Here is a 27291-nt window from a genome sequence, read left to right on the forward strand (position 1 = left end):
GTCCAGTATAACGTTAATCCATCCGTGAATACGTGAATATTCAGTAAATATGCGTGAGAAGGCCTCGGCACGCTGACAAGTTTACCAGCCGATAACTTCCTTGTTCTAAATGAAGGTGATTCGGTGCTGCGCAGGTAACTGGGCGTGGTCACAAACTGACGTGCTGCATGACGTCACGTTGAGGCGGAGCTGGTGTTTCCTTATAGAAACTGTCTGTGCAGTGAGCTCTGTAGTTATTATTACTACATCTACACGTCACCTCATTATTTTAAAACTAATGCAAAGTGTGGTTCACCAAGAAACTGACTGAGTCTACAATTTAAAATATTTATTCCTGTCTCATAATAAATCAGACTGTGATCCTGTGTCTGCCTGCTGATCCCTGAGTCCAAGGACATGCGTTTATTTAAAGATCTAGACTGTTTCACTGATCTATTAACGTTATTTGGACATTTTGTTGAAAGTAACTAACAGATTAATGTAGTTCTGTGTCGTGTTTATGTAGTTCTGTGTGGTATTAATGTAGTTCTGTGTAGTGTTAGTGTAGTTCTGTGTGGTATTAATGGAGTTCTGTGTAGTGTTAATGTAGTTCTGTGTAGTATTAATGTTGTTCTGTGTAGTATTCATGTAGTTCTGTGTAGTATTAATGTAGTTCTGTGTAGTGTTAATGTAGTTCTGTGTAGTGTTAGTGTAGTTCTGTGTAGTATTAATGGAGTTCTGTGTAGTGTTAATGTAGTTCTGTGTAGTATTAATGGAGTTCTGTGTAGTATTAATGGAGTTCTGTGTAGTGTTAGTGTAGTTCTGTGTAGTATTAATGGAGTTCTGTGTAGTATTAGTGTAGTTCTGTGTAGTATTAATGTAGTTCTGTGTGGTATTAATGTAGTTCTGTGTAGTATTAATGTAGTTCTGTGTGGTATTAATGTAGTTCTGTGTAGTATTAATGGAGTTCTGTGTAGTGTTAATGTAGTTCTGTGTAGTATTAATGTAGTTCTGTGTAGTATTAATGGAGTTCTGTGTAGTATTAATGGAGTTCTGTGTAGTATTAATGGAGTTCTGTGTAGTGTTAGTGTAGTTCTGTGTAGTATTCATGTAGTTCTGTGTAGTATTAATGTAGTTCTGTGTAGTGTTAATGTAGTTCTGTGTAGTGTTAATGTAGTTCTGTGTGATATTAATGTAGTTCTGTGTAGTATTAATGTAGTTCTGTGTAGTATTAATGTAGTTCTGTGTAGTATTAATGTAGTTCTGTGTAGTGTTAATGTAGTTCTGTGTAGTATTAATGTAGTTCTGTGTGATATTAATGTAGTTCTGTGTGGTATTAATGTAGTTCTGTGTAGTACTAATATAGTTCTGTGTGGTATTAATGTAGTTCTGTGTAGTATTAATGTAGTTCTGTGTGATATTAATGTAGTTCTGTGTAGTATTAATGTAGTTCTGTGTGATATTTATGTAGTTCTGTGTAGTGTTAATGTAGTTCTGTGTGGTATTAATGTAGTTCTGTGTGATATTAATGTAGTTCTGTGTGGTATTAATGTAGTTCTGTGTGATATTTATGTAGTTCTGTGTAGTGTTAATGTAGTTCTGTGTAGTGTTAATGTAGTTCTGTGTAGTATTTATGTAGTTCTGTGTGGTGTTAATGTAGTTCTGTGTAGTACTAATGCAGTTCTGTGTGGTGTTAATGTAGTTCTGTAGTGTTAATGTAGTTATGTGTAGTACTAATGTAGTTCTGTGTGGTGTTAATGTAGTTCTGTGTAGTACTAATGCAGTTCTGTGTGGTGTTAATGTAGTTCTGTAGTGTTAATGTAGTTATGTGTAGTACTAATGTAGTTATGTGTAGTACTAATGTAGTTCTGTGTAGTATTAATGTAGTTCTGTAGTGTTAATGTAGTTCTGTAGTGTTAATGTAGTTATGTGTAGTACTAATGTAGTTCTGTAGTGTTAATGTAGTTATGTGTAGTACTAATTTAGTTCTGTGTGGTGTTAATGTAGTTCTGTAGTGTTAATGTAGTTCTGTGTAGTACTAATGTAGTTCTGTAGTGTTAATGTAGTTCTGTGTAGTACAAATGTAGGTCTGTGTAGTACAAATGTAGGTCTGTGTAGTATAGACAATAAAGTTTATCCATCCATCCAAAGTTAAAGGAATTAAAAAAGCCGCCTGAGAGTTGAGTGATCCATGAATAATTCTGGACGTCACTGACAGCAAGTCAGGTTCTTTAAGTTGATGGCGAGCCAACCGAGCCTGGGCAGAATTTAAGATCCTACAGCCAATGACAACCGACCCGACCACCCCCCGCCAGGATGGTAGGATAGTGAAGTGTATGGGCTGTCGTCCTCAAAAGGTGTCGGCGTGTAGTATGTTGATAAAAGATTCTACGGAGGCAAGGCTGGGTGGATTTGACAGAGCAATCTTTATTGAAACAGATCTCAAGCCAGCGTCCGAACCAGAGTGTGGCCACTCCCTGGTATTCTCAAATCTCGGCAAAGTGATGCCCAAAATGCTTTGCCCTCTGCTCTATCAGAACTCCTCTCTGACCCTCAGTCTTAGGAGATCAACCAAAATCACCCCCGTTCTCTAGTGTGCAGGTCCTTTTTAGAGTTCATTTGCTCATGCCCGCCTGTTTCCTCTAATTGTTTACTTTTGGGACACTGAGGGCCCCTCTATCCTGTGGGAAAAGAATAGGTCTGCATAACACCTCTCTCTCCAGGGAATATGTGTACGTGGAGGTGTGTGTGTGACTATATTGATGCTATCTGAAGTTGACCTGCTAGTCTCTCTATACTTAGATGAAAATGTATACATTGAATCAATCTTGAACCTCTGAACTGGTCAGTCCTAAGTGTGGGCCCCTTCCTTTAGCTATTCTCTGACGCACACTACAGGACTAATATGTTGTTCTCCTGGACATGAGACCTCTACCTTGTCCCCTTCCCACATATACTTAAAGGGAAGCATCTGGTCCTGTCCCATTCTGTCCTGCCACTCAGAGCTCAGGAGGTATAAGAAACACTCAGACACTACAATAGCCAGCGTCAACTGTACAAGGACCGCACGTTGTGGACCAAAGAAAGTTACTCATTGATCATCACTCTTTGATTGATTTATCACTGACCTCTGTTGTCTCACTACAACAACAATAAGTAAATTGTCAACCGATGGAAAACACTGCGCTGTGGTGTTAATGAGCTGCCTTAAATGGTGATGTGTATTTTTCTAAACCACTCTGTCAGTCTGACCAACAACTGATCCAAGTTTCACAAAGCTCTTTTTTTTGCCGTCACCAGCTGCCACTGACACACACGTACACCTCAACAATAGATGTAACGTTCTCAAAGAGGTGAGTTAGGAGCCTTCTGTGGAGCAGCTTCATAATCGTTTCCCTGCCGGCGAGGACCTGCAGAAAACACAAGAGGATATTACATTGAATCAACTTTTATATCACACAGAACAGATTTTGGCGGCCAACAAAAGATTTGAATGTTTGTTTCATCTTTTAAAAGTCCGTTTTCAAACGATGAAATGTTGGTCTGAATAGTTTCAGTGAGTTTTAAAGTTGAATGTTACTCTGAACTCAACCACCAAACATAAAACCTAAACCCGTGAAATAACTGTCTCATATTTAACAATGAAACAGAATAATGATGAACATCCAATGAAGACCAATGCTCACTGTGAGCAAACACGGCTGTGAGTCACAGCTGACGGTTCCACATCCATGAAAACTGCTCAGTTTGAGTTTTTCTGCCACCATTTGCCCTCTGAGGTCTCCATAGCAACCAGGACTGTTGGAATAAATGTTGTGCATCAAATATAATTTGAACAGTAAAAAAATCAACACTAATCAAATGCTTAAATTACTATTCTGATGTCTATGTTTTATTTTTTAAAAGCTGTTTTATAAATGTGGTGACTAACGTGAGTGTTTCTCGCCCTGCTCGTCTCGGGCTCTGTGTCTGTAGTTTTATTCTGGCAGAGTGCTGCGAGCCTCTCTGCTGTCAGAGAAGGGAGAAACTGAACGTGGGTTTTGAGTGATATTAGCTGGTAGCTAACTTCATGCTATCCTAATAGATGGGTAGCTACACAGCTAACAACATTCAGTGTCCGGCCCATCTGCTCCCACAAATGGGATTGTTTCTGGGTTCCTTAACTTTAAACTTGAATGCTTTTGTCACATCTGATGAACAATAAAGTTTTCTGAATCAAATTCTCACATTCAGTGTGTTAACATTAACCTCCAACATGAAAATATCTAAAAAGCTCAAAGATGCCTCCCTCCTCATCAACGGGCTCCTCAGTGCCTCAGCTCAATTATTACCTATGAAGAAAGTATCACCTGTTGGTAATTCCAGGTGTTTACTGGTGATGTTGGAGCGCCCTCTGGTGGTCAGGAAGTTAAACAACCACATACTGATAGTAGCACTGGCAATGCTTATTAAGCCTGTGTATACAGTGTAGGCAGGTTTACATAGTGAATATTAATGATAAGATACATTTGAGCATTAAAATGTCAGATATAATCCAATAATAACCAGAACTTAAATGTGAGTGGGATTACAGGAGGATGCTGACAGCACTGATAGAAACCACAGAATGTTTGACTTGATAAATTCATGTGTTATAAATATGATGGTTGATTTAATTTAAAGTCAGTTCAGTGATAACTTAATCTACTAATTTCAGCCATAAACATAAACTCGTATTACTTGATTACTGAGCTGTTAAAGGGAATGATCACTCTGTAGTTTATTGATTTAGTAAGAACAGATACACCTAGTTGAAGGTTTACTATCTGGAAACATAAACCAGATGAAATAAGCAAACTGCAGCAAAGCTTTGCATCAAACTGATGTTTTAATCTACATCAAATATATAATTTAAAGAATTAAATAAACATCCATAGTCATCAGTCCACGTAGACAAAGATTAAACATCCTGTCCTCGTCCTCTCTGCTCTCCAAAACCTTCTGTAAAGGATCACTTTACAGCTCTTCACAACAAATCTCCAAATTGAGACTCTGAATTATAATCATGTCTGTGTGTTAAGTATGGAGCTGGAGTTATAAAGCCATTAGCTTAGCGAAAGCATAAAAACTGTCGACATAGTGAAACAGTTAGCCTGGTGCTCGTACTGTAGGCATTTTTTATTTTTTTTATTTTTTTTACATCTGACCATATCCTCTTGCTTCCAGTCTTTATGCTAAGCTAAGCTAACCACCTCCTGAACTCAACTCCATCCTTAACAGACAGACGTGTAAAAATATTCTCATGACATTATTCAAAGTATTGCTTTTATTTTAATGCTTTTATTGTAAACAAACCGGCCCTGCCATTGTAAACAAACACCTTCAGACTCACTTAAAAAATACATAAAAGTGCCTCCTCTTGAAAAGAAATGTGTCCCTAACCCTTTTTGATAAAACGCTTTTGTAAACATAAATGGAACATGTCAGATTGCATTCCATTACAACAACAGGGATTGATAAACATAACTTTCATTTAACACATTAAGAGGCAGAAACTTCGCAGAGCCTAGTTGATAAAATGCACCGTCAAACTCATGTAGGGCTGCATGGTTCGGCTGGACCATAGATAGATAGATATACTTTATTGATCCCAAGCTGGGAAGTTAAAGTGTAGCAGCAGCATTACACACAACATTTTCATACAGAGACTGTATGTTATGACCAGAGTTTTAGCTGTTGTTGTAAAATGTGTTGGCATGTGGCAGGAAAGATTTCCTGTATCTGTCCCTTCGACAGCGGAGCTGAAGCAGCCTGTGAGAGAAGGTACTCCGCTGTCTGTCTACTGTGTGGTGGAGAGGGTGCTGATCATTGTCCATGATGGATAAAAGTTTCTTCAGCATTCTCCTCTCCACCACTGTCTCAAAAGAGTCCAGCCTGAGACCGAGTACAGAGCCAGCCTTCTTGATGATTTTATCAAGTCTGTTAGTGTCGCTGGCTCTGATGTTACTGCCCCAACACACAGCAGCAAAGAAAATGGCGCCGGCAACAACAGACTGGTAGAAGATCTCCAACATCTTGCTGCACATGTTGAAGGCTCTCAGCTTCCTCAGGAAATATCGGTATTAGTTTTCCAGTCCAGTCTGTTGTCGATCACCACTCCCAGGTACTTGTAGTCGTCCACCTCTTCCACCACCTCCCCCCTGATCCGTAGTGGCTGTGAAGGCATCTTCTTCCTCCTGAAGTCAATCACCATCTCTCTGGTCTTGACGACATTCAGCCTCAGGTGATTCTGTTCGGACCACTCAACAAAGTTGTCCACCAGTGTCCTGTGCTCCCCCTCCTCTCCCTCTCTTACACACCCGACTACAGCTGAGTCGTCAGAAAAAATCTGCAGGTAACACGACTCAGAGTTGTACTGAAAGTCAGTGGTGTATAAGGTGAAGAGGAAGGGAGAAAGCACAGTTCCCTGTGGAGCTCCTGTATCACTGACCACCACATCAGACAGGACACTGCCCAGACGGACAAACTGTGGCCTGCCTGTCAGGTAGTCAGTAATCCAGGAGATCCATGCGTCGTAAACACCCATCACCTGCAGCTTCTCACCCAGTAGCAGAGGTTGAATGGTGGTGAAAGCACTGGAGAAATCAAAGAATGTGATCCTCACAGTGCCTCCTCCACCACAGGTCTACTGCAGTGGAGTAAAACGACTCCAGCTCTCTAGCCATCTTTTCACGTGTACATTCGTACAGGTTTCAGCACGTGGATGAACCCCGGCTTTTCCACTGAATATATCGGCACCATATGCAACATGACTGCATCTGTAAAAGCTGTCCACTGGGCCCCTTTCTTGTCTTACGGGACACGATGAGAAAATGATTTCACTAATGTTGGCTGTTTTTTAGCGGGTGTTTGTGGGCTGCTGAGGTCTTGTGCATCTCATAATGAACATTTGTCCAGATCTGCTGCATGCTTCTGTTTGACATGCTGAAACAAATTGGTCGTGCTGCTTCCTTTAGTTGCAACAGCCTTTAAACAAACTTTGCAGCAGACCGGGGTTTGTTCGAGGTCTGACACCGCACAACCAAACTAGTTCCCAACTACTGACGAGACTGTGCCTTTTTTTGGGAACAAACTCTTTGCTTGCTGCCATGTTGGTGTGTTTGTCTCTCTGTGGGAAGTAAATGCGGGCGGAGGCCACTATGAACTACAGGAGTCCAGGGGGAGCGGCGGCGGAGGAAGATGAAGAGGAAACCACTTTTCATTGTTAAAGGTCTTTCTAAACCACAAACTCAAATTAATCAATAATATTGATTTATCGTCCAGCCCTAGCTAAAGATATTTGGTAAAGATATTTCTCAGAGTGTAGAAACTCCTTTAAGGGTTACAGCCTGATGTATTCAGGCCAACAACAGTGTTGGGCCAATGGGCCATCATCCATCGCTGGCTGATGGTCATCGACTACTGAGCTGTTTACCATCGTAACATCATGATTAAAAGGTGTCCCACCAGAGAGTACAAAACTTAGTGTTTCCCCTCAGAGTTGCCATAAGGCACGAAAAATATGAGTGAGTGACATTCAGAGGTCTGTCTGATGGAGCTTAATCAATAGTGTTAGGCAATGATTCATGAGTGTATTTCATTTTCTTTTCATGTCATCAGTCAGTATTAGAACCAGAGGCCTCATGTAAATAAGCAGAAGGGTTCAAATCTGAGGAGACAGAAACAAACTGTCTGGACATGATTGTATCACACAATGTATCTGTAATGTTGATGTCTGCACATGATGTGTTGATATATATTGATACGATACATGACATTAACTTACGTTGATTACAGGTTACTGTGATGCTCTTTGTAGCTACAAGCACAGCAACAACTGCAGCAAGAACTGCAGCAAGAAGTACAGCTCCTATAACGATTCCACCAACCAGCCATCCAATGACCTCTGGATTACATTTCTCTGAATCACATCACAAAGGGTTCACGTAAAACTCAACATGTTACTGATTATCATGTCCAACACACCAGTGTTTCCCATACATTAATTTATTTGTGGCAGTCCACCACAATATCAACATTGGCTGCCACATATTGATTTTCTATTTTTGGAGCCACGCTTTCTGTTCTCACTCACTCAAAACAGTGCACCTGTCAGTGAATAGCATGATGTTATATACTCTGATACAGTGGATGGCGGTGAGGTTTTTAATCCACCGGTAAAACCAATGAAGAAGTGGAGGACTATTTAACGCAGTTGGCTTATCGTGACTTCCTCTGCAGAGAAGATGGCTGGCCTCTAGTGGTGTGCAATACTGCAAGATTTGGTATTGATCCGATACCAAGTAAATACAGGGCTAGTATCACTGATACTGATACTTTTTAATAATTAAGGTGGATGCATCATCAAATTGCTAAATCTGAATGACATTTAAGTGTTTTACTGCTCTTGGGGAATCGGCCAAGTGAAATAATAAAATAATTAAGTCTGTAGCACATCTATATAAATATAGTAATCATACGGTATCCCTTTCACAGTTAACACAAAAGGGTAATTATATTCAATCAAATCTGAGCCATATTATATTGAGCCCAGCTCACATCTACAAGGGGGATATTTTTCCCTTTTCTCCTTGTTGTCTTTTCCCCGCAGGTTTTTCAGTGCTGCGGTTTTGTTTCATTAGTTTGTTATTTTAGTTTGGGTTGGAGATCACCGGTAGTCCAGTTTTCGGTTTCCTTTGGCTCACTTAGGGTTAGATTACTTTGTTTTTTTCCTTTTTGATAGTTTAGAGGGGATAGCTGGGTGCGACAACCCACCGCGTGGCTGGCTCAGGATCTCCATCCTCTTCTGGTTGGTATTTTGTTTGAGCTTCTTTGATTTAAAATAAACTTTGGTTCAACTGTTCATCTGGTGCCTGAGTGTCCTTTTAAATATGATACGCCCTCTCTGCGAGCCTTTATGTTAGAGGGCCCGTAACAATAGAAAAAATATATATTAAAAAACAAACAAAAGAATCAAAAGGAGCACTTCAGTACACATTTATTTTATTTAGAGGAGCAGTATGTAATTTTTGCTCATGAACGTTTCTTCAGTGCTCCTTTAATATGATCGGTCTGAAGTTTGTCTGTCAATATTTCAGAGGGTGAACTCGTCTTTCTAGATGCAGTAAAATAGATGTCAGGTGTCACAGGGTTGCCAGGTCTGTTTTACAAAACCAACTCACCAGAACTCAAAATATGCCCTCACCAAACCATACACACTGCTTTTAAAGTCCAACAGTATCACTATTATTGATAAATGTGTGATAATATCTACAAAGTAACACCATAAATGTTGTTTACCAGCATTAATAGAAGTTTTCCCTCGACACTTCTTCAGAATTGTCCTTAAATAAAATACTTGAGCTCCACTGTGGTGGTTTCTCTTCACTTCTCACATGGTTTCATTTAAGCAACTGCTTCAATCCAGAAGCTCAAATTGTTCAGTGTGTCACAAAAAAGCATCGATCAGAAAACAGATTTCTGTGTCAGAACTTTGTTTTTTCTTATTTCCTCTCTTCAGATTTATCTGGTGACCGTCTGGAGGAGCCGACACCTGCAGGTTAGGATTTAAAATACTTCAAACTGGCTCCACCTCAAGCAGCTACAACAGTAAAATGCTGCTTCAGCAACAGTTACAATCAAATAATTGGGCCATAACACAACATTTACTGGTCCTAAGGGACATTTTACTTTTGAAACTAAACTACTACTTCTGTACTTTTCCTTTAGTGACTCTGAATGCAGGACTTTAATCATGAAGGAGTTTCTTTGTGTTGTGTTGTAAGATCTGAGTATTTCCTGCACCACTGACCAAAGAGTCCAGTGTAAAGTAACTGATGCAGTTTCAATGGAAATGATTATCAACCACAGTCTCAACCTTTTGGCTTAATTCAGTTTATTAAAGCGAGTGACGAGCGCTGACACAGCTTCATATTCAGAGTTATACACAGTTCAACAACTATTATTTTGCATCAGGTGATTGAAGGAAAACCAACATTTTTCATGGGTTTCAATTCAAGTTTGAAGATCAATGAGTGAATCATTAAACAAATGTCCAACAAACAAAAATGTGTTTGTCCCCAAACACAGACTGTTTAATTAAACTAAAAACAACATGATTGTTGATTGTTTAACTTTCATTCATAAAATGAACACAAAATTACTTTTTATAACTTGTTTTATGTATTTAGTTCAAAGTTTAAACTAAATACATAAAAATAAAAATCTAAATACATAAAACAAGTACAAACAAGTTTAAACTTTAAACCAACTGAATTGAAAAGATGCAAGTTTGTCTTCAAAGACTCTTTCGTAAAACTTTAGCATTTCAAAAACAGTAATAACATCCAGACACTGTAAATTCATACAAGGCAGGAACAAAGTGCAGCATTTACATTTAATAAAGAAACAGTGAAGCAACTGAAGAAACGTTACAATCAAACCTTCAGACCATCAATGACGACAAAACCAACACAAATAATAAAAAAACCTTCTGTATTAAATAATCCTGAAGCCTCCTGTACAGATAGTGAATGAGTGAATGTCTTTTAAGGCACCACCAGTGATTTTCACTGTTCACACACATGCAGCTACATTCAGGAACATCTTCACGTTGCACCTCAGTGCAGGAATAGAGAAAGGTGAGCGTATGGCAGCACATCTGGATAACTGCCATAAACCCAACAGAGGGGGGGCGAGGACCAACGTTTGAATCAGACTCACTTCCCCCAAATCACATCCTCACACAAACGTTTGTCCTCCTGAATATTTCTGACCTCACCGACGTCGATGGTCAGAGCACAAATACCAGCTCTGTGTGCAACTAAACAGCGACGAAAACAAGGTCGGGATTTCTACAATCCGCCCACACGTCCAAACATTTAAAGGCAAGTAAATCTATATAAATCCATTTAAAATCCTTTGGAGTCAAGGTCATAGATACCAGCCGCCTAAATACGCCTGATTTGTCTTCATCAAGATCCGCACATTGTTCCCTGAGAAATTAAAGAAAATGAAAAAAAAAAACGTACGATATTTATGGAAAAGTGAGAAAAACTTCTTGACTCCATCCCTTCATACGGATCCACACCAAAAGTTAATGGGGTCTATTCTGGGCCGAGACACATCCTCCATCTGAGTTTCATGGAGATGTGTTTTTGTGTAAGTCTGCTGACAAACCAGCCGACACACAAACAGACACACAAACAGACACAGGTGACATCATAACGTCCTTGGTGGAGGAAACTATACAAGGTCTGGATTTCTACAATCCAGCTGCTCATCAAAAGCCTTTTGAAAGCCTACAAAACATGCAAAACACCTGGTTCTGATGATGGTTGATGATGAATGTGTATTTGCCAGGCACTGAGATGTTAATATCTTCTATTCCAGGTCTCCTCTTTAAGCTTTTCCTACAGTCTTTTTAACTTCTTCTATAATAATATCACCACTCAGGATATCAGTGTTTTCTGATGAAGCTTCCTGTAAACACTCTTTAACTCCTTCAGACCCAATTTCTTTCTTCCAGAATTCTTTGTCCTGTTAATTTTACTTGATCCAGCTGTAGTTTTGTCCTTTTAAAGGCACTACATGGTCACATTACATTATATATTTTAAATAAAGCCCAAGAACCAGGGGTCTTCTGGTGAGACAGGTCACCTGATTCAGGGTTTGGTTCCACTCTTTGACCTCTTGGAGATGATTAAATATTTATATTGGAAACAATCATTATGATCATTCATAAAACCTGTAACTCAGGTTAGTTTTATCATGTTCCTGTTAAGTTTTGTCATCTCATCATCATATTTTTGCTGTTTTGTTGAGTTGTGCATGTCGCTTCATGTCAGGTGATATAATGTCGTTAACAACAGTCTGGTGGACGGTTCAGTTTAGTCTTTTTAGACAAAAAGTGAGAGAGAGGAGAAATACAATGAGGAAGATAATGGGATGAAGAAACAAGACATTATTTCAAGTAACTAAAATACAAAAAATAAAATATTAAAAGCAAAAAATACAGCGTTCTGAAACAATCATGTTGAGTCACAGCGACTGTACATATTTCATAAATCAACACAAAACCGCTGTAATAAAAATGATCTGTGTGAAACGTGTTAAATCTTTGTTGATATCAGAGTTGTGGAGTTTTACGAGGCTGTAGATTTATCACAACTCAGTCTGACCAACAAGTGATCACAACGCCTCTCATGAGGCTGTAGATCACATATTTACACACACACCTTTACAACAGGTAAAGGTATCAAAGAGAAGACTTCAGTGGCGACGCTTGAAGCTCTCTTTCAGCTCCTGGGTCACAGGAAACCTGCAGACAACAAAAGTATGCATTACGCAGAGTCAACCTTTATATTAAACAGAACAACAAAGTCAGTAATGGAGAGTGAAAGATTTATCTGAATGGTTTCAGTCAGTGTGTTTTAAAGACGACTCTGAACTCGACCACCAAACATAAATCCTCAACCTGTTAAATCACTGACTCACATTTAATTATGTCAAGATTTCAGCTTCCATCACTTCCTGTCAGGATTATTATAAACATCTATTTCAAACTCAACTATTAATAATGATCACTGAGCAATCACAGCTGCGAGTCACAGAGCTGATACCAGAACATGTTCAGCTCTTTGGCTTCATAACTTAATCAATTCATTCATTATCAATATGGAGTCTGATGGAATCAGGAAGCCATTAGCTTAGCTTTAGCATCAAACCCATAAACAGGGTGAAACAGTTAGCCTGGTGCTGGATGGGGTATTTCTAACTTAAGTCTGTTTCCTTCTGCTTCCAGTCTTTATGCTAAGCTAAGCTAACCCCCTCCTGAGTTTAACTGCACATTAACAGACAGACGCTCTCTGGGAAAGAAAGCCAATACTGTTGAACTGTCCCTTTAAAGGTTACAGACCTAACACATTCAAACCATTATTATGGTTTCGTCTGTTCCTGCAGCCAGCTGGCTTTTAGGAATCAGTTTGAGAGTTAACGTAAAGTATCTCATGTCAGATGATTAACTGGCTCAAAGGGACAGTTCACTCCAGAATCAGAAATACATAGTCAGTGGGTAGAGTGGCCAAAAATAAGTTCTCAAGTAGAAGTAAAACTTATATTAAATAGTTATTAACAACAATTTGAGGACGTCCTGCACTACAACAGACGGCAAACTACAACACCAACATACTACAGCAAGGAGATGAAGAGAGAGAGAAGAGGATGAAAAGGGAGAGAAACTCACCAGACTCCTTTATAAAATCACTCAGTTTTGTAAGTTGTTGAGTTTGGACAAACTTTATCAACTTTGTGAGACGCTCACTATGATGAATTCTTAATTATTTGGGTCTTGTCGTTAATTCAGCAGGTTATGGAAGAAGTTCTTTATTCTTTGTGCACAAGACAAAGTTTCATTTGTTCCACTGATGTATGTGTATGTATGTGATGTATACAGAGCAGAGAAGTGACCTCTGATCACAAGTCACTGGAGATGAACGCTGAGACGTTGAATGTCAGCTGGGAACTGACGAGCTGTTCACTTGTGACCGGCTCAACAGAGACGCACGTTACTGCCTGAATAAACAGCCTCATAGTTTATAATAATGCAGCTCAGTGAGGATACAGACGTTTCATAGAGGAGAGGGGCGAATATAACGCTGATCTTCCTGTTGGTCACAGAGACCCTGACTGACAAATCACAGAGTTGTAGAGAAATCTTACGCTTCATGATCAACAACAGTTTTTAAGTCCTGTGGACACTTCTGTCCCTCTTTCCTGCTCGTCCACATATGAGCTCTCTCTCTCTGTCTCTCTGCTACAAGTCTGATCACTCCTATCGATCAGTGTTTTTAATAATGCCTTGTTTTAGGGGAGCTCCAGCACCTCTGCACCCTTCGTTCCTGCCGCCATGCTTACTGCTCTCTGTCAGCTCAGTGTCAGCTCTGTTCTCTGATGCTCTGCAGCTCATTGTACTGTGTGTTGTTATTGCGTCTGTGAATATTAGCGGTTAGCGTTATTAGAAAGCCAAACTCCTGCTGTAGCTTCAGTCATTATCCTGCTTCATGTCATGTGGAGGCGTGGCTGTGGTAGATAACAGAGCAGCAGCAGACCTGGGACCAGCTGACAATCTACTCAAGTAAAAGTATTCTGTAATAAACTACTCAGAAAAGTACAATTCATTCAAAAAAGGGACTCGAGTATATGTAATGTAAATACTAATAATGATACATTAAACGTATAGTGCTTTTCTAGATACTAAAGTCACTTAACAAAGGAAACAACAACAAAAGAAAATGAATCTGTGAGTAAAGGGAACATATCAGAAAGTGGAGGAGGAGAACAAACTTCTCTGGTGATTGTAAGAAGTTTTGAAGAGGTGTGTTTTGAGGGATTTGTTGAAAGTGGAGTAAATGTAATTTGTTACGAACAAACATTGCTGAGAGGTGACTTACCTGATGAGTTATTCCGTCGATCATCACGAGGAGGCATTTGCACCAGATGATAACCTGCAGAAAACAAAAGTTTAAATTACAGAAAGTCGACTTTTATATCACACAGAAATGATTTTGGTGCAGATTTCAATGTTTGTATCATCTTTTAAAAGTCAGTTTTCTCTCTCTCTCTCTCTCTCTCTCTCTCTCTCTGTCTCTCGGCTACAAGTCTGATCACTCCTATCGATCAGTGTTTTTAATAACGCCTTGTTTTAGGGGAGCTGCAGCACCTCTGCACCCTTCGTTCCTGCCGCCATGCTTACTGCTCTCTGTCAGCTCAGTGTCAGCTCTGTTCTCTGATGCTCTGCAGCTCATTGTACTGTGTGTTGTTAATGCGTCTGTGAATATTAGCGGTTAGCGTTATTAGAAAGCCAAACTCCTGCTGTAGCTTCAGTCATTATCCTGCTTCATGTCATGTGGAGGCGTGGCTGTGGTAGATAACAGAGCAGCAGCAGACCTGGGACCAGCTGACAATCTACTCAAGTAAAAGTATTCAGTAATAAACTACTCAGAAAAGTACAATCTATTCAAAAAAGTGACTCAAGTATATGTAATGTAAATAAGAATAATGATACATTAAACGTATAGTGCTTTTCTAGATACTAAAGTCACTTAACAAAGGAAACAACAAAAAAGAAAGAAAATGAATCTGTGAGTAAAGGGAACATATCAGAAAGTGGAGGAGGAGAACAAACTTCTTTGGTGATTGTAAGAAGTTTTGAAGAGGTGTGTTTTGAGGGATTTGTTGAAAGTCGAGTAAATGTAATTTGTTACGAACCAACATTGCTGAGAGGGGACTTACCTTTCACAATATTCCGACAATATAAAAGCTTGTTCATCAGAGGAGAATCTGCAGAAAACAAAACAAAAGTTTACATTACAGAAAGTCAACTTTTACATCACACAGAAATGATTTTGGTGCAGATTTTAATGTTTGCATCATCTTTTAAAAGTCTGTTTTCAAACAGTCAAGAATGGAGAGTGAAAAGTTGCTCTGAACGGTTTCAGTTTTACTTTCATTGTTTTACAGAAGAATCTCAATGTTCAATGTTACACTGAGGTCGACCACCAAACATAACATTAGATCACCGTCTCACATTTAATGACACGTCATGATTTCAGCTTCATCACTACATATTAGGATTATTATAAACATCCAATTCAAACTCACTCTGCTGCCAAATGAAGCACTTTGACACCTGAGTGTTAATAATGAGCACCAACAGCTGTGAGTCACAGAGCTGATACCAGAACATGTTCAGCTCTTTGGCTTCATAACTTAATCAATTCATTCATTATCAATATGGAGTCTGATGGGATCAGGAAGCCATTAGCTTAGCTTTAGCATCAAACCCATAAACAGGGTGAAACAGTTAGCCTGGTGCTGAAGGTGTATTTCTAACTTAAGTCTGTTTCCTTCTGCTTCCAGTCTTTATGCTAAGCTAAGCTAACCACCTCCTGAGTCTAATACTGGTGATGTTATTACTTAAAGTGTTGAACTGTTAAAGGTTTCAGCCTGACCGGCTCAACAGAGAAGCACGTTACTGCCTGAATAAACAGCCTCATAGTTTATAATAATGCAGCTCAGTGAGGATACAGACGTTTCATAGAGGAGAGGGGCGAATATAACGCTGATCTTCCTGTTGGTCACAGAGACCCTGACTGACAAATCACAGAGTTGTAGAGAAATCTTACGCTTCATGATCAACAACAGTTTTAAGTCCTGTGGACACTTCTGTCCCTCTTTCCTGCTCGTCCACATATGAGCTCTCTCTCTCTCTGTCTCTGCTACAAGTCTGATCACTCCTATCGATCAGTGTTTTTAATAATGCCTTGTTTTAGGGGAGCTGCAGCACCTCTGCACCCTTCGTTCCTGCCGCCATGCTTACTGCTCTCTGTCAGCTCAGTGTCAGCTCTGTTCTCTGATGCTCTGCAGCTCATTGTACTGTGTGTTGTTAATGCGTCTGTGAATATTAGCGGTTAGCGTTATTAGAAAGCCAAACTCCTGCTGTAGCTTCAGTCATTATCCTGCTTCATGTCATGTGGAGGCGTGGCTGTGGTAGATAACAGAGCAGCAGCAGACCTGGGACCAGCTGACAATCTACTCAAGTAAAAGTATTCTGTAATAAACTACTCAGAAAAGTACAATTTATTCAAAAAAGTGACTCAAGTATATGTAATGTAAATAAAAATAATGATACATTAAACGTATAGTGCTTTTCTAGATACTAAAGTCACTTAACAAAGGAAACAACAAAAAAAGAAAATGAATCTGTGAGTAAAGGGAACATATCAGAAAGTGGAGGAGGAGAACAAACTTCTTTGGTGATTGTAAGAAGTTTTGAAGAGGTGTGTTTTGAGGGATTTTTGGAAAGTGAAGTAAATGTAATTTGTTACGAACCAACATTGCTGAGAGGGGACTTACCTTTCACAATATTCCGACAATATAAAAGCATTTTCACCAGAGGAGAATCTGCAGAAAACAATACAAAAGTTTACATTACATAAAGTCGACTTTTACATCACACAGAAATGATTTTGGTGCAGATTTTAATGTTTGCATCATCTTTTAAAAGTCTGTTTTCAAACAGTCAAGTATGGAGAGTGAAAAATTGCTCTGAACGGTTTCAGTTTTACTTTCATTGTTTTACAGAAGAATCTCAATGTTCAATGTTACACTGAGGTCGACCACCAAACATAACATTAGATCACCGTCTCACATTTAATGACACGTCATGATTTCAGCTTCATCACTACATATTAGGATTATTATAAACATCCAATTCAAACTCACTCTGCTGCCAAATGAAGCACTTTGACACCTGAGTGTTAATAATGAGCACCAACAGCTGTGAGTCACAGAGCTGATACCAGAACATGTTCAGCTCTTTGGCTTCATAACTTAATCAATTAATTCATTATCAATATGGATTCTGATGGAATCAGGAAGCCATTAGCCTAGCTTAGCATCAAACCCATAAACAGGGTGAAACAGTGTATTTCTAACTTTAGTCTGTTTCCTTCTGCTTCCAGTCTTTATGCTAAGCTAAGCTAACTGCCTCCTGAGTCTAACACTGGTAAGGGTTTTACTTAAAGTGTTGAACTGTCCCTTTAAAGGCTACAGCCTGACATATTCAGACCTACAACATTCAAAGTGTTAAAGCTTCAGATCTGGAAAACGAGTCCAGTGCGTCTGTTTTAAGTCCGTTTCTGCAGTCAGATGTCTTTTACCAAACCGTTTTGAGAGTTAATCCAAAGCATCATTCATTAAATGATAAACTGGATTAAAGGAGCATTCTGTAGTTTTGTGAAAGACTTTTAATCAGAAGAGAAAGATCTTCATTGACTGATTTGTTTTCATGACTGAATAAACTCAGTTAACAAACATTTTATACTGTTTTACTTTGTTTATATGTGGCGGACCCTGCCACCTTTGTAGCTTCAAACAGTGTTCTGGGACCTTATTCTCCTCTGAGAACAGCTTGTTTATTCACTTGCATTATTAACTCATTAATATTGTAAATATTAAAATTCTGAGTTTGAACTTCTACAAAACATAGCGCCTCTTTAAAAAGTATTAATTTGTATCTAGATGAGCCTTTTTGTTTGTTTTAATTAGGGGTGCACCGATCCGATATTAAGATCGGATATTGGCCCCGATATTGACAAAATAGCTGGATCGGGGATCAGAAAAAATAACAGATCCACGAGCCGATCCAGTTTGTTTTTTTTCCTCCGTCGCCGCACATCCTACGTCATTCGTCAGCAGCACGTGTGTCACATGCTGGAAGAGTTGAGTTAACACTAAGCAACATGGAGCGAGACAAAGAGTCGGCTGTGTGGAGATATTTCACGCTTGCCACGCCAACTAGTTCGACGGCTATTTGCAATGTCTGCAAAGTAAATGTTTCGAGGGGTGGTGGTAGTACTGCAAAGTACAATACTACCAATTTAATCAAGCACATCCAAAAGCACCATGCTAAGGAACACGCCGAATTCCTGCAGCTCAACAAAACCAAAGGAGCAGGAGACAGTACAGCCCAGCAACTAACTTTGGCAGATGCACCTCAACGATGTGAAAAGTTTCCGACGGAAAGCTTGAAAGCATCGGCAATAACACAGAAAGTTTTGGAATTCATTGTTTTAGATGCTCAACCAATGTCAGTTGTTGAAGATGAGGGCTTCCGTCGTCTACTGGAATTCTTAGAGCCAAGGTACTCTCTTCCATCACGCAAGTATTTTTCCCAGACCGCACTGCCAGAACTGTGCAAAAAAGTGTGCGAACACATCTCAAAAGAGATTAAAGATATAAAGGCAATGAGCTTCACTACAGATATATGGAGCTCTGCTGTGTGTCCAATGTCGCTTTTAAGTTTAACTGTCCACTGGTTGGACACGAGCTGTACACCGCACAGTGCAATGCTTCAAGCTAAAAACTTCCATGGTTCACACACCATCGATACCATTTCGGCTGCAATTAAGAAGATGCTTGACCAGTGGCACATTCCTTTGAATAAAGTGCATGTCATACTCAGGGACAATGCAAGTAACATGAAAAAGGCCATGGACAACATGGGGGTGCGGAGCTTAGGCTGCTTTGCTCATACATCGCAGCTTGTAGTCAATGAGGGACTACTGTCACAACGGAGTGTGAGCGATGCCATTGCAATCGGTAGACAAATTGTGGGACATTTTAAACATTCTCCACTTGCATATTCACGGCTGCAAGATATCCAGCTCCAGATGCAAATGCAACCTAAACGCCTGCAACAAGACGTCAAAACAAGGTGCGAATAGTACCTACTTGATGATACAGAGTCTTCTGGAACAGAAGCGAGTCCTCTGTGCTTACATTGCTGACCAGTGGGCTTTGCTAGAAAAAACGAGCATTGTTCTAGCACCATTTGAAGAGCTAACAAGGAAAGTAAGCTCATCGACTGCTTCCACCGCCGACGTCATTCCAGCTGTCACCGTCCTCAAACGCATCCTGGCTAAAGAAGGCGATGCAGATACTGGCATCAAAACAATGAAAAAAACCCTGCTTCAAGCTGTCGATAAACGCTTCGACACTGTGGAAGATGAACCCCTATATGCACTTGCCACCCTGCTGGACCCGAGATATAAAGACAGGTAAGATTGTAAACTAACTAATTACATTAGGTCTATATTATAGATTGTTTTACTCTCCACAGTAACACTACTACTGTAATTGATGAGATGCCATGCTGTACATTTTTAAAACATGTAGAACGTAAATTTTATAGGCCTACATTCTTTATATAGTTTATACAAATTAATATATATATTAATTTGTATATTACTTTAATCAGCCTCAAGTTTTAGTGTCATCAGGTTTTTCATATTTAGCCTAACCTATGTTTTATTTCTGTTTCAGATACTTTACAAGTGCACAATCTGCAAAGCGTGCAAAAGATGCACTGACAGGGGAACTAGAGGAAGACTTGAGGAGCAGCACAGCTGGAGCATCAGAGGCTTCAGAGCCACAAGAAAAGGCCCCTCGGGTGGAAGCAGCAGCAGGACCAAGTAAGAGCAGCTTTATGCAAGAGTTTGACCAAATTGTGGAGGAGTGTGAAGATCCCGGTGCAGCAAGCAGCTCGAGCCCTGCAGTCCAACTGCATGGATATCTTACAGAGAAAACCATCGCTGCCTCAGACAACCCATACCAGTACTGGGGAGTCAACAAATACCAATTACCTTGTCTTGCTGCCACTGCCACAAAATACCTCTGTGCCCCCTGCACTAGTGTAGAAAGCGAGAGAGTGTTCAGCACAGTTTCCAACATTGTGGATGAAAAGAGAAATAGACTTACAGCAGAGAGAGCAGAAATGCTTGTCTTCATGAGAAATAATTTGCCATTGCTGATTAAGTGAGCATTCACAGGTTAAGTGAGCATTCACAGGTCATGAGTGGTGTGACACTGCACTACATGTTTACAATATTTGGTTATTATTTGTATGTGTGACCAAGTTGTTGTTTGACCAGCTTTTTATTAGTTTATTCTCAGGTTCAGCTGCTATGTTTTATTTTGAATTCATGTTTGCAGGACTTTGCATTTAATATATTTTTTACATGTTTACAATGTTTGGTTACTGTTTGATTACTATTGTATGTTCAACCAATACACTGTTTTGTTTCTGCAGCTACATTTTATTTAATTTAAGAAGTTGGATTGCATTCTGTTTTAGATTTGAATGCACAATTGTTTTTTTAATTACAAATAAATAAGAATTCAAATATTTTTTTACACATTTACAATGTTTGGTAACTGTTTGATTATGTTGTCTTAGTTAGGAAAGTAATGTTTAGTTCCACATGGTGGAAGGAAGGTATAAGGTGGAAGGTATACAGTTTATTATTAATTCAACAATGGCATCGGATCGGTATCGGGACTGAAAAAGTCGGATCCGTGCATCCCTAGTTTTAATCATGTTTATCAGCAGAAAGCTTCAAGATGTAGAGCCTCCACTTTCAATTGTACACTTGTGAACTATACAAAGAACATGAGTGAGTGATGTTCAGAGGTCTGTCTGATGGAAGTTAAGTGAATTAAGTGATAAACTATAATTCAATCAGTCAGTATTAGAACCAGAGGCCTCATGTAAGAAGGGTTCAAATCTGAGGAGACAAAAACAAACTGTCTGGACGTGATCGTATCACACAATGTATCTGTAATGTTGATGTCTGCACATGATGGATATGTTGGTGTAATACATGATATAAACTTACATCTACGGCGCATTAAAGCATCAACCAAAAGAAAAACTGCAACAAGCACAGCAAGGACTATGGTTGCTGACCTCCACCGCTCCACTTCTCTGGATGAGTCCTCTGAAACACATCACAAGAAGTTAATGTAAAACTCAACATGTTGCTGCATATCATGTTTGTTACCCTGAACATAGACTCCACAGAAACAATTAATGTAAATTTAATAACACATGAACAATGAAAATTCTTTGATGACTAAACCATCAGGAAAGAAATCTCACCATTAAACACCACATAGATCTCAGCACTAGTCTGATGGCTAATGTCCTCCTGTGTGGCTACACAGCGGTAGCGTCCTGTCTTGGTCACAGTGTAGATGAGAGTAACGTAGTAGCTGCCTCTTATCTTTGATACCTGAGGCTCCTCAGCAGGAAGGATGTTTCCAGCATTGTCCCACCACTCGACTTTAGGTTTTGGAAAAACTCGTCGAACTTCACACTGCAGCAGCAACCTGCCCTTTGTGTCATAAAGTGTGGCGATGTATGGCTCTGGAGATGCACCTGTGAACACAATATAAACAGCAGCTTATTAAGGGCAGCACAGCATTTACTACTGGACTGTGAGATATCAAGTATAACTAAGGCTCTAGTGATGTAATCATGTTGCTTTTATCCCGTCACTGACTGAAACACTGTGTTTAAGAGAGAAGACAGGAGAGAAGCAGAAAAGCACAATGTGAGGCTCACACTAGATTTACAACCAGCGTTGTGTCACTACAATGTTGGTGCTAAACACAAATGAACAATGTTAAACTTCTCTCTATTTTGCCTGCACCCAGAGCCCCCTCACCTTTTTACCTGCAAAACTCTGCCAAAACACATCACCCTTCAGATTTCAGGGCTGTCATATCAACTACAGACTGTTGATCCACGGACACAAAGATACAGTCAGATGTTGAGAAGGAGACAAAGCTGCCCGTCTCTCTTGTATCGTGTGAGGATCATCTCACCAAACTCTGATCAAACTGTCTGAACCCGATGGTGCAACTATGAACCAAGAGTCTGTCACTACTCTGCCCATTGCTGCCTAAAATGCTTTCAGAAACATATTGTAGTGACTGTTTAGATGTAACACAGTCATGGTCAACACTTTACACCCACTTGTAAAGAACATGTTCATCATGGCAGCCTTCAGCTCCAATGATTTCTACAGCTCTCATGTTTCTGTGATGAATAAGTGGAACACAAACTACTTTGTCACTAAAAACATTCATGAAGTTTGGTTCAGATCTGAATTTATTATCGGTCTTCTGAAAATGTGACCAAATCTGCTGGATCATAAATATACATACAGTAACTTGAACAATCAGTTGTGGTGATTATAGAAAGTTGTGTGAATCAAATGTTCTTTGTAGCATCTTAACTTCTTCTGAGTGATTCTGATTGACAACAGCTGCTGACTTTTCTGGACTTGTTTGATGCAGCCATTAGACTCAGTGACAAACACTACAATGGGAAAGTCTAAAGAGCTCAGTATTGATCTGAAAGAGCTCATTATTGATTTGAAAAAGTCAGGAAAGTCACTTGGAGCCATTTCAAAGCAGAGTTGTTTGGCCACAATGAGCAGCAACATGTTTGGAGGAGAGACGGTGAAGCCTTTAACCTCAGAACACCAAACCTACTGTCCAGCATGGTGCTGGTAGTGTTCTGCTGTGAGGCCGTTCTGCTGTCAGTGGATCTGCTGCTCTAAAGAAAGTAAATGGAATAATGAAGAAGGAGGATCATCTCCAAATTCTTCAGTAAAACCTAAAACTATCAACCAGAAGATTGGCTCTTAGGTACAGTTGGGTGATCCATCAGGACAATGATCCCAAACACACATCACAAGTGGTAAAGGACTGGATAACTCAGGAACATGTGGACTGTACTGAAGAAACAAGTCAGAGCCAGGAAGCCAACAAATTTAGTTGAACTTCACCGATTCTGTCAAGAGGAGGGGTTAAAATTCAGCCAGAAGCTTGTGGATTACTCTCAAAAGTATGTGATTAAGGGGGGAAATGGACAAGAAACATTTAAACAAATATTAGAATTACTGTATGTATATTTTTGATCCAGCAGATTTGGTCACATTTTCAAAAGACCGATAATAAATTCAGATTTGAACCAAACTTCATGAATGTTTTTAGTGACAAAGTAGTTTGTGTTCCACTTATTCATCACAGAAACATGAGAGCTGTAGAAATCATTGGAGCTGAAGGCTGCCATGATGAACATGTTCTTCACAAGTGGATGTAAAGTGTTGACCATGACTGCATATATTGTTTGTAACCAGCCGGCCATCATACTGTTTCCTGTTTCAAAACGGACTCCGAACTAGAACTTGCAGTACTTCACCCATCAGTGGCAGTATTTGTGCCCTCTGTCTCTGTTTCCTCTGGTCATGTAGCAACAATTTAAAAACTATTTCCATCTTTCTGCAGCAGAGACAGCCCAGTTTTACACAAGAAGTAAGTAAGTACTTCTTTAACTACACACCAGCATTTTTAGCCTCTTCTGAGGTCATCACCTCATGAGATTTCAGAGGAGACTTTTCCCGTGAGTTTCTAGAAACAAAACAGATCTAATAGCAGCAACTCAATTCCTCCAATGGGAAAAGTAACCGTAGCCTTCACTCAACTTTCACAGTCGGAGTTGCCCCAAAAGCCTGACGCTGCAGTAGAGGTGCAGCTGCCTGCTGAGGCCATCTACAGGACCAATTCCAAACTTTTGGTGTGTTACACAGTAACATCGAAACCAAACTCGTTTCTTAGCCAAAGAGATCGTCTCTGCCTCTCAGGGGCCTCATTGATGTACAAAAAAAAAAATCAGACGGGCTGCCTTTCCAGCGTGAAGTGGGAATGGGGTCAATAGGTGATTTGTAGCGGGTTGACCTGCGTTTAAAAACCTGTGTTGAGCTGCTAATTTTGGTGGAAGCAGTAGAGCAGTAGATTTTTCTCTGTGCAAGACTGTTGATGTTCTCCTGATATGAACTCTCATCTTTGTGGTGGCAGATGATGGTGGTGGTGTCCACATACGTCACAGTAGAGTTCTCTTGAACTCAATACAGTCACACTGTTCATTTACATTTACATTTTGGGCATTTAGCAGACGCTTTTGTCCAAAGCGACTTACTATTATGTAATCCATACATACAAGGTACCGACCAGCACATCAGGAGCAGTTTTGAGGTTCAGTATCTTGGACACTTCGACATGCAGACCAGGGGAATCGAACCAGCGACTGTTCACTCATGCAGTCATGAGTCATGACTCTCAAGTTACTTATTAATGATTAGTTTTATTCTTTTATACATTTACTAAATGTGTTTTATTTTGTCGGATTGTTATATTTATTAATTTATTTGTTGGTTTATTAACTGATTAGTTCATTATTGACAGACTGACCTGTTGACTGTGAACTCACCTCTGCTTTTATTTTGAAATCAGTTGTTACCGTAATGCCTAGTATATGAACGAATCGCAAATAAACATGGGCGCTGGATGGAGCGCAGTGAGACGAAAGTGAAACTAAGTCGAAGGAAGATTAAAGTTGAAAAGAACAAAAGGTGATTAAATTAGTTCATGAGTCGACACAGAAAACACGGTGGAGAATTAAGCAGAATTAAAATAATAAATAACGTAGCGACCAGACACACGGTGGTGCCTCCTATAACACATGTAGCTGTTATGCTACGCTACAGTGGAAGTTACAGGTCGTGACGTACTAGTAAATATCACCTTTCTTACCGGTTCGTCCAAGTGTTGTTCCACACAGAGTCAGCAGACAAACACAAAGATCCAGAGATGTCCTCATGTTGAAGCTGAAGGCAGAGGACGAACTTCACACCAGAACCACTTCCTCAAAGTTTTAACTGACGACGTTAGTGAGCTAACGAGAAGCCAACCTGCCGCTAACTGTCGATAAAGAGACATTTATAGTAGAAACGTCCCAAATAAAGTTCTAGTGGACAGCAGCTGAACAGCACCAGGTCCAGTATAACGTTAATCCATCCGTGAATACGTTAATATTCAGTAAATATACGTGAGAAGGCCTCGGCACGCTGACAAGTTTACCAGCCGATAACTTCCTTGTTCTAAATGAAGGTGGTTCAGTGCTGCGCAGGTAACTGGGCGTGGTCACAGACTAACTGCTGCATGACGTCACGTTGAGGCGGAGCTGATCCTTCCTTATAGAAACTGTCTGAGCAGTGAGCTCTGTAGTTATTATTACTACATCTACACGTCACCTCATTATTTTAAAACTAATGTAAAGTGTGGTTCACCAAGAAACTGACTGAGTCTACAATTTAAAATATTTATTTCTGTCTCATAATAAATCAGACTATGATCCTGTGTCTGCCTGCTGATCCCTGAGTCCAAGGACATGCGTTTATTTAAAGATCTAGACTGTTTCACTGATCTATAAAGGTGATTTGGACGTTTTGTTGAAAGTAACAGATTAATGTAGTTCTGTGTCGTGTTTATGTAGTTCTGTGTGGTATTAATGTAGTTCTGTGTAGTATTAATGTAGTTCTGTGTGGTATTAATGTAGTTCTGTGTAGTATTAATGTAGTTCTGTGTGATATTAATGTATTTCTGTGTAGTATTCATGTAGTTCTGTATAGTATTAATGTATTTCTGTGTAGTATTCATGTAGTTCTGTGTAGTATTAATGTAGTTCTGTGTGATATTCATGTAGTTCTGTGTAGTATTAATGTAGTTCTGTGTGATATTAATGTAGTTCTGTGTGGTATTAATGTAGTTCTGTGTAGTATTAATGTATTTCTGTGTAGTATTCATGTAGTTCTGTGTAGTATTAATGTAGTTCTGTGTGATATTAATGTATTTCTGTGTAGTATTCATGTAGTTCTGTGTAGTATTAATGTAGTTCTGTGTGATATTCATGTAGTTCTGTGTAGTATTCATGTAGTTCTGTGTAGTATTAATGTAGTTCTGTGTAGTATTCATGTAGTTCTGTGTAGTATTAATGTAGTTCTGTGTGATATTAATGTAGTTCTGTGTGGTATTAATGTAGTTCTGTGTAGTATTAATGTATTTCTGTGTAGTATTCATGTATTTCTGTGTAGTATTCATGTAGTTCTGTGTAGTATTAATGTAGTTCTGTGTGATATTAATGTAGTTCTGTGTAGTATTAATGTATTTCTGTGTAGTATTCATGTAGTTCTGTGTAGTATTAATGTAGTTCTGTGTGATATTAATGTAGTTCTGTGTAGTATTCATATAGTTCTGTGTGATATTAATGTAGTTCTGTGTAGTATTCATGTAGTTCTGTGTAGTATTAATGTATTTCTGTGTAGTATTCATGTAGTTCTGTGTAGTATTAATGTAGTTCTGTGTGATATTCATGTAGTTCTGTGTAGTATTAATGTAGTTCTGTGTAGTATTAATGTATTTCTGTGTAGTATTCATGTAGTTCTGTGTGATATTAATGTAGTTCTGTGTAGTATTCATGTAGTTCTGTGTAGTATTAATGTAGTTCTGTGTAGTATTAATGTATTTCTGTGTAGTATTCATGTAGTTCTGTGTAGTATTCATGTAGTTCTGTGCAGGGCTGGACTGGGACCAAAAAATGGCCCGGGCATTTTGGTCCCTGGCGGCCCACCATGGTTATTTACATGATATATGGATGGCGTGTGCTGGCGTGTGCTTACATATGTACTAAACTGTCTCCTCCACTCCCATTTCAACAGCATGGCTTGACTAAACACAGAGAAAGAGAGAGAGGCAGAGATGTGTCACTAGTGTTTCTTCTCTGTTTACCAATGATTAATCATCCATTTCAGCAAAGAAATGTTTCACTAATATTATGTGATAATAATAGGCCTAATTGTAACCTGCAACACCTGCAAACTATAACTTTATGGCAAGCTAAAATAAATAACACTGTAAGTTGGACACCAAATCTACTCAAAGCATTATTTGACAACAAAGGCTATAAAGGCAGTATACATAAACACACACACACACACACACACACACTCACACACACTCACACACACACACACACACACACACACG

General features: G+C 39.3%; 3 protein-coding genes across 3 annotated transcripts in view; all 3 read right to left on the bottom strand.

Annotated features, from left to right (window-relative positions):
- Positions 1–27291, bottom strand: part of LOC140997596 (butyrophilin-like protein 1) — a 104503-nt gene that overhangs the window by 33911 nt on the left and 43301 nt on the right. The window lies entirely within an intron of this gene.
- LOC140997853 (butyrophilin-like protein 8) overlaps positions 1–27291 on the bottom strand; it is a 59675-nt gene that overhangs the window by 26191 nt on the left and 6193 nt on the right. The gene's annotated exons all lie outside the window — the stretch shown is intronic.
- Positions 9876–25334, bottom strand: LOC140997863 (uncharacterized). Its single transcript, XM_073467924.1, has 7 exons — positions 25000–25334; positions 21497–21775; positions 21234–21335; positions 16912–16959; positions 15289–15336; positions 14448–14501; positions 9876–12316 (listed from the first exon to the last, which is right to left on the bottom strand). The coding sequence occupies exons 1-7, from the start codon at positions 25064–25066 to the stop codon at positions 12306–12308; spliced, it is 609 nt and encodes a 202-aa protein (XP_073324025.1). The 5' UTR covers positions 25067–25334; the 3' UTR covers positions 9876–12305.

The sequence above is a fragment of the Pagrus major genome, chromosome 6 (genome assembly GCF_040436345.1).
Source record: "Pagrus major chromosome 6, Pma_NU_1.0".
NCBI classification, from domain to species: Eukaryota; Metazoa; Chordata; class Actinopteri; order Spariformes; family Sparidae; genus Pagrus; species Pagrus major.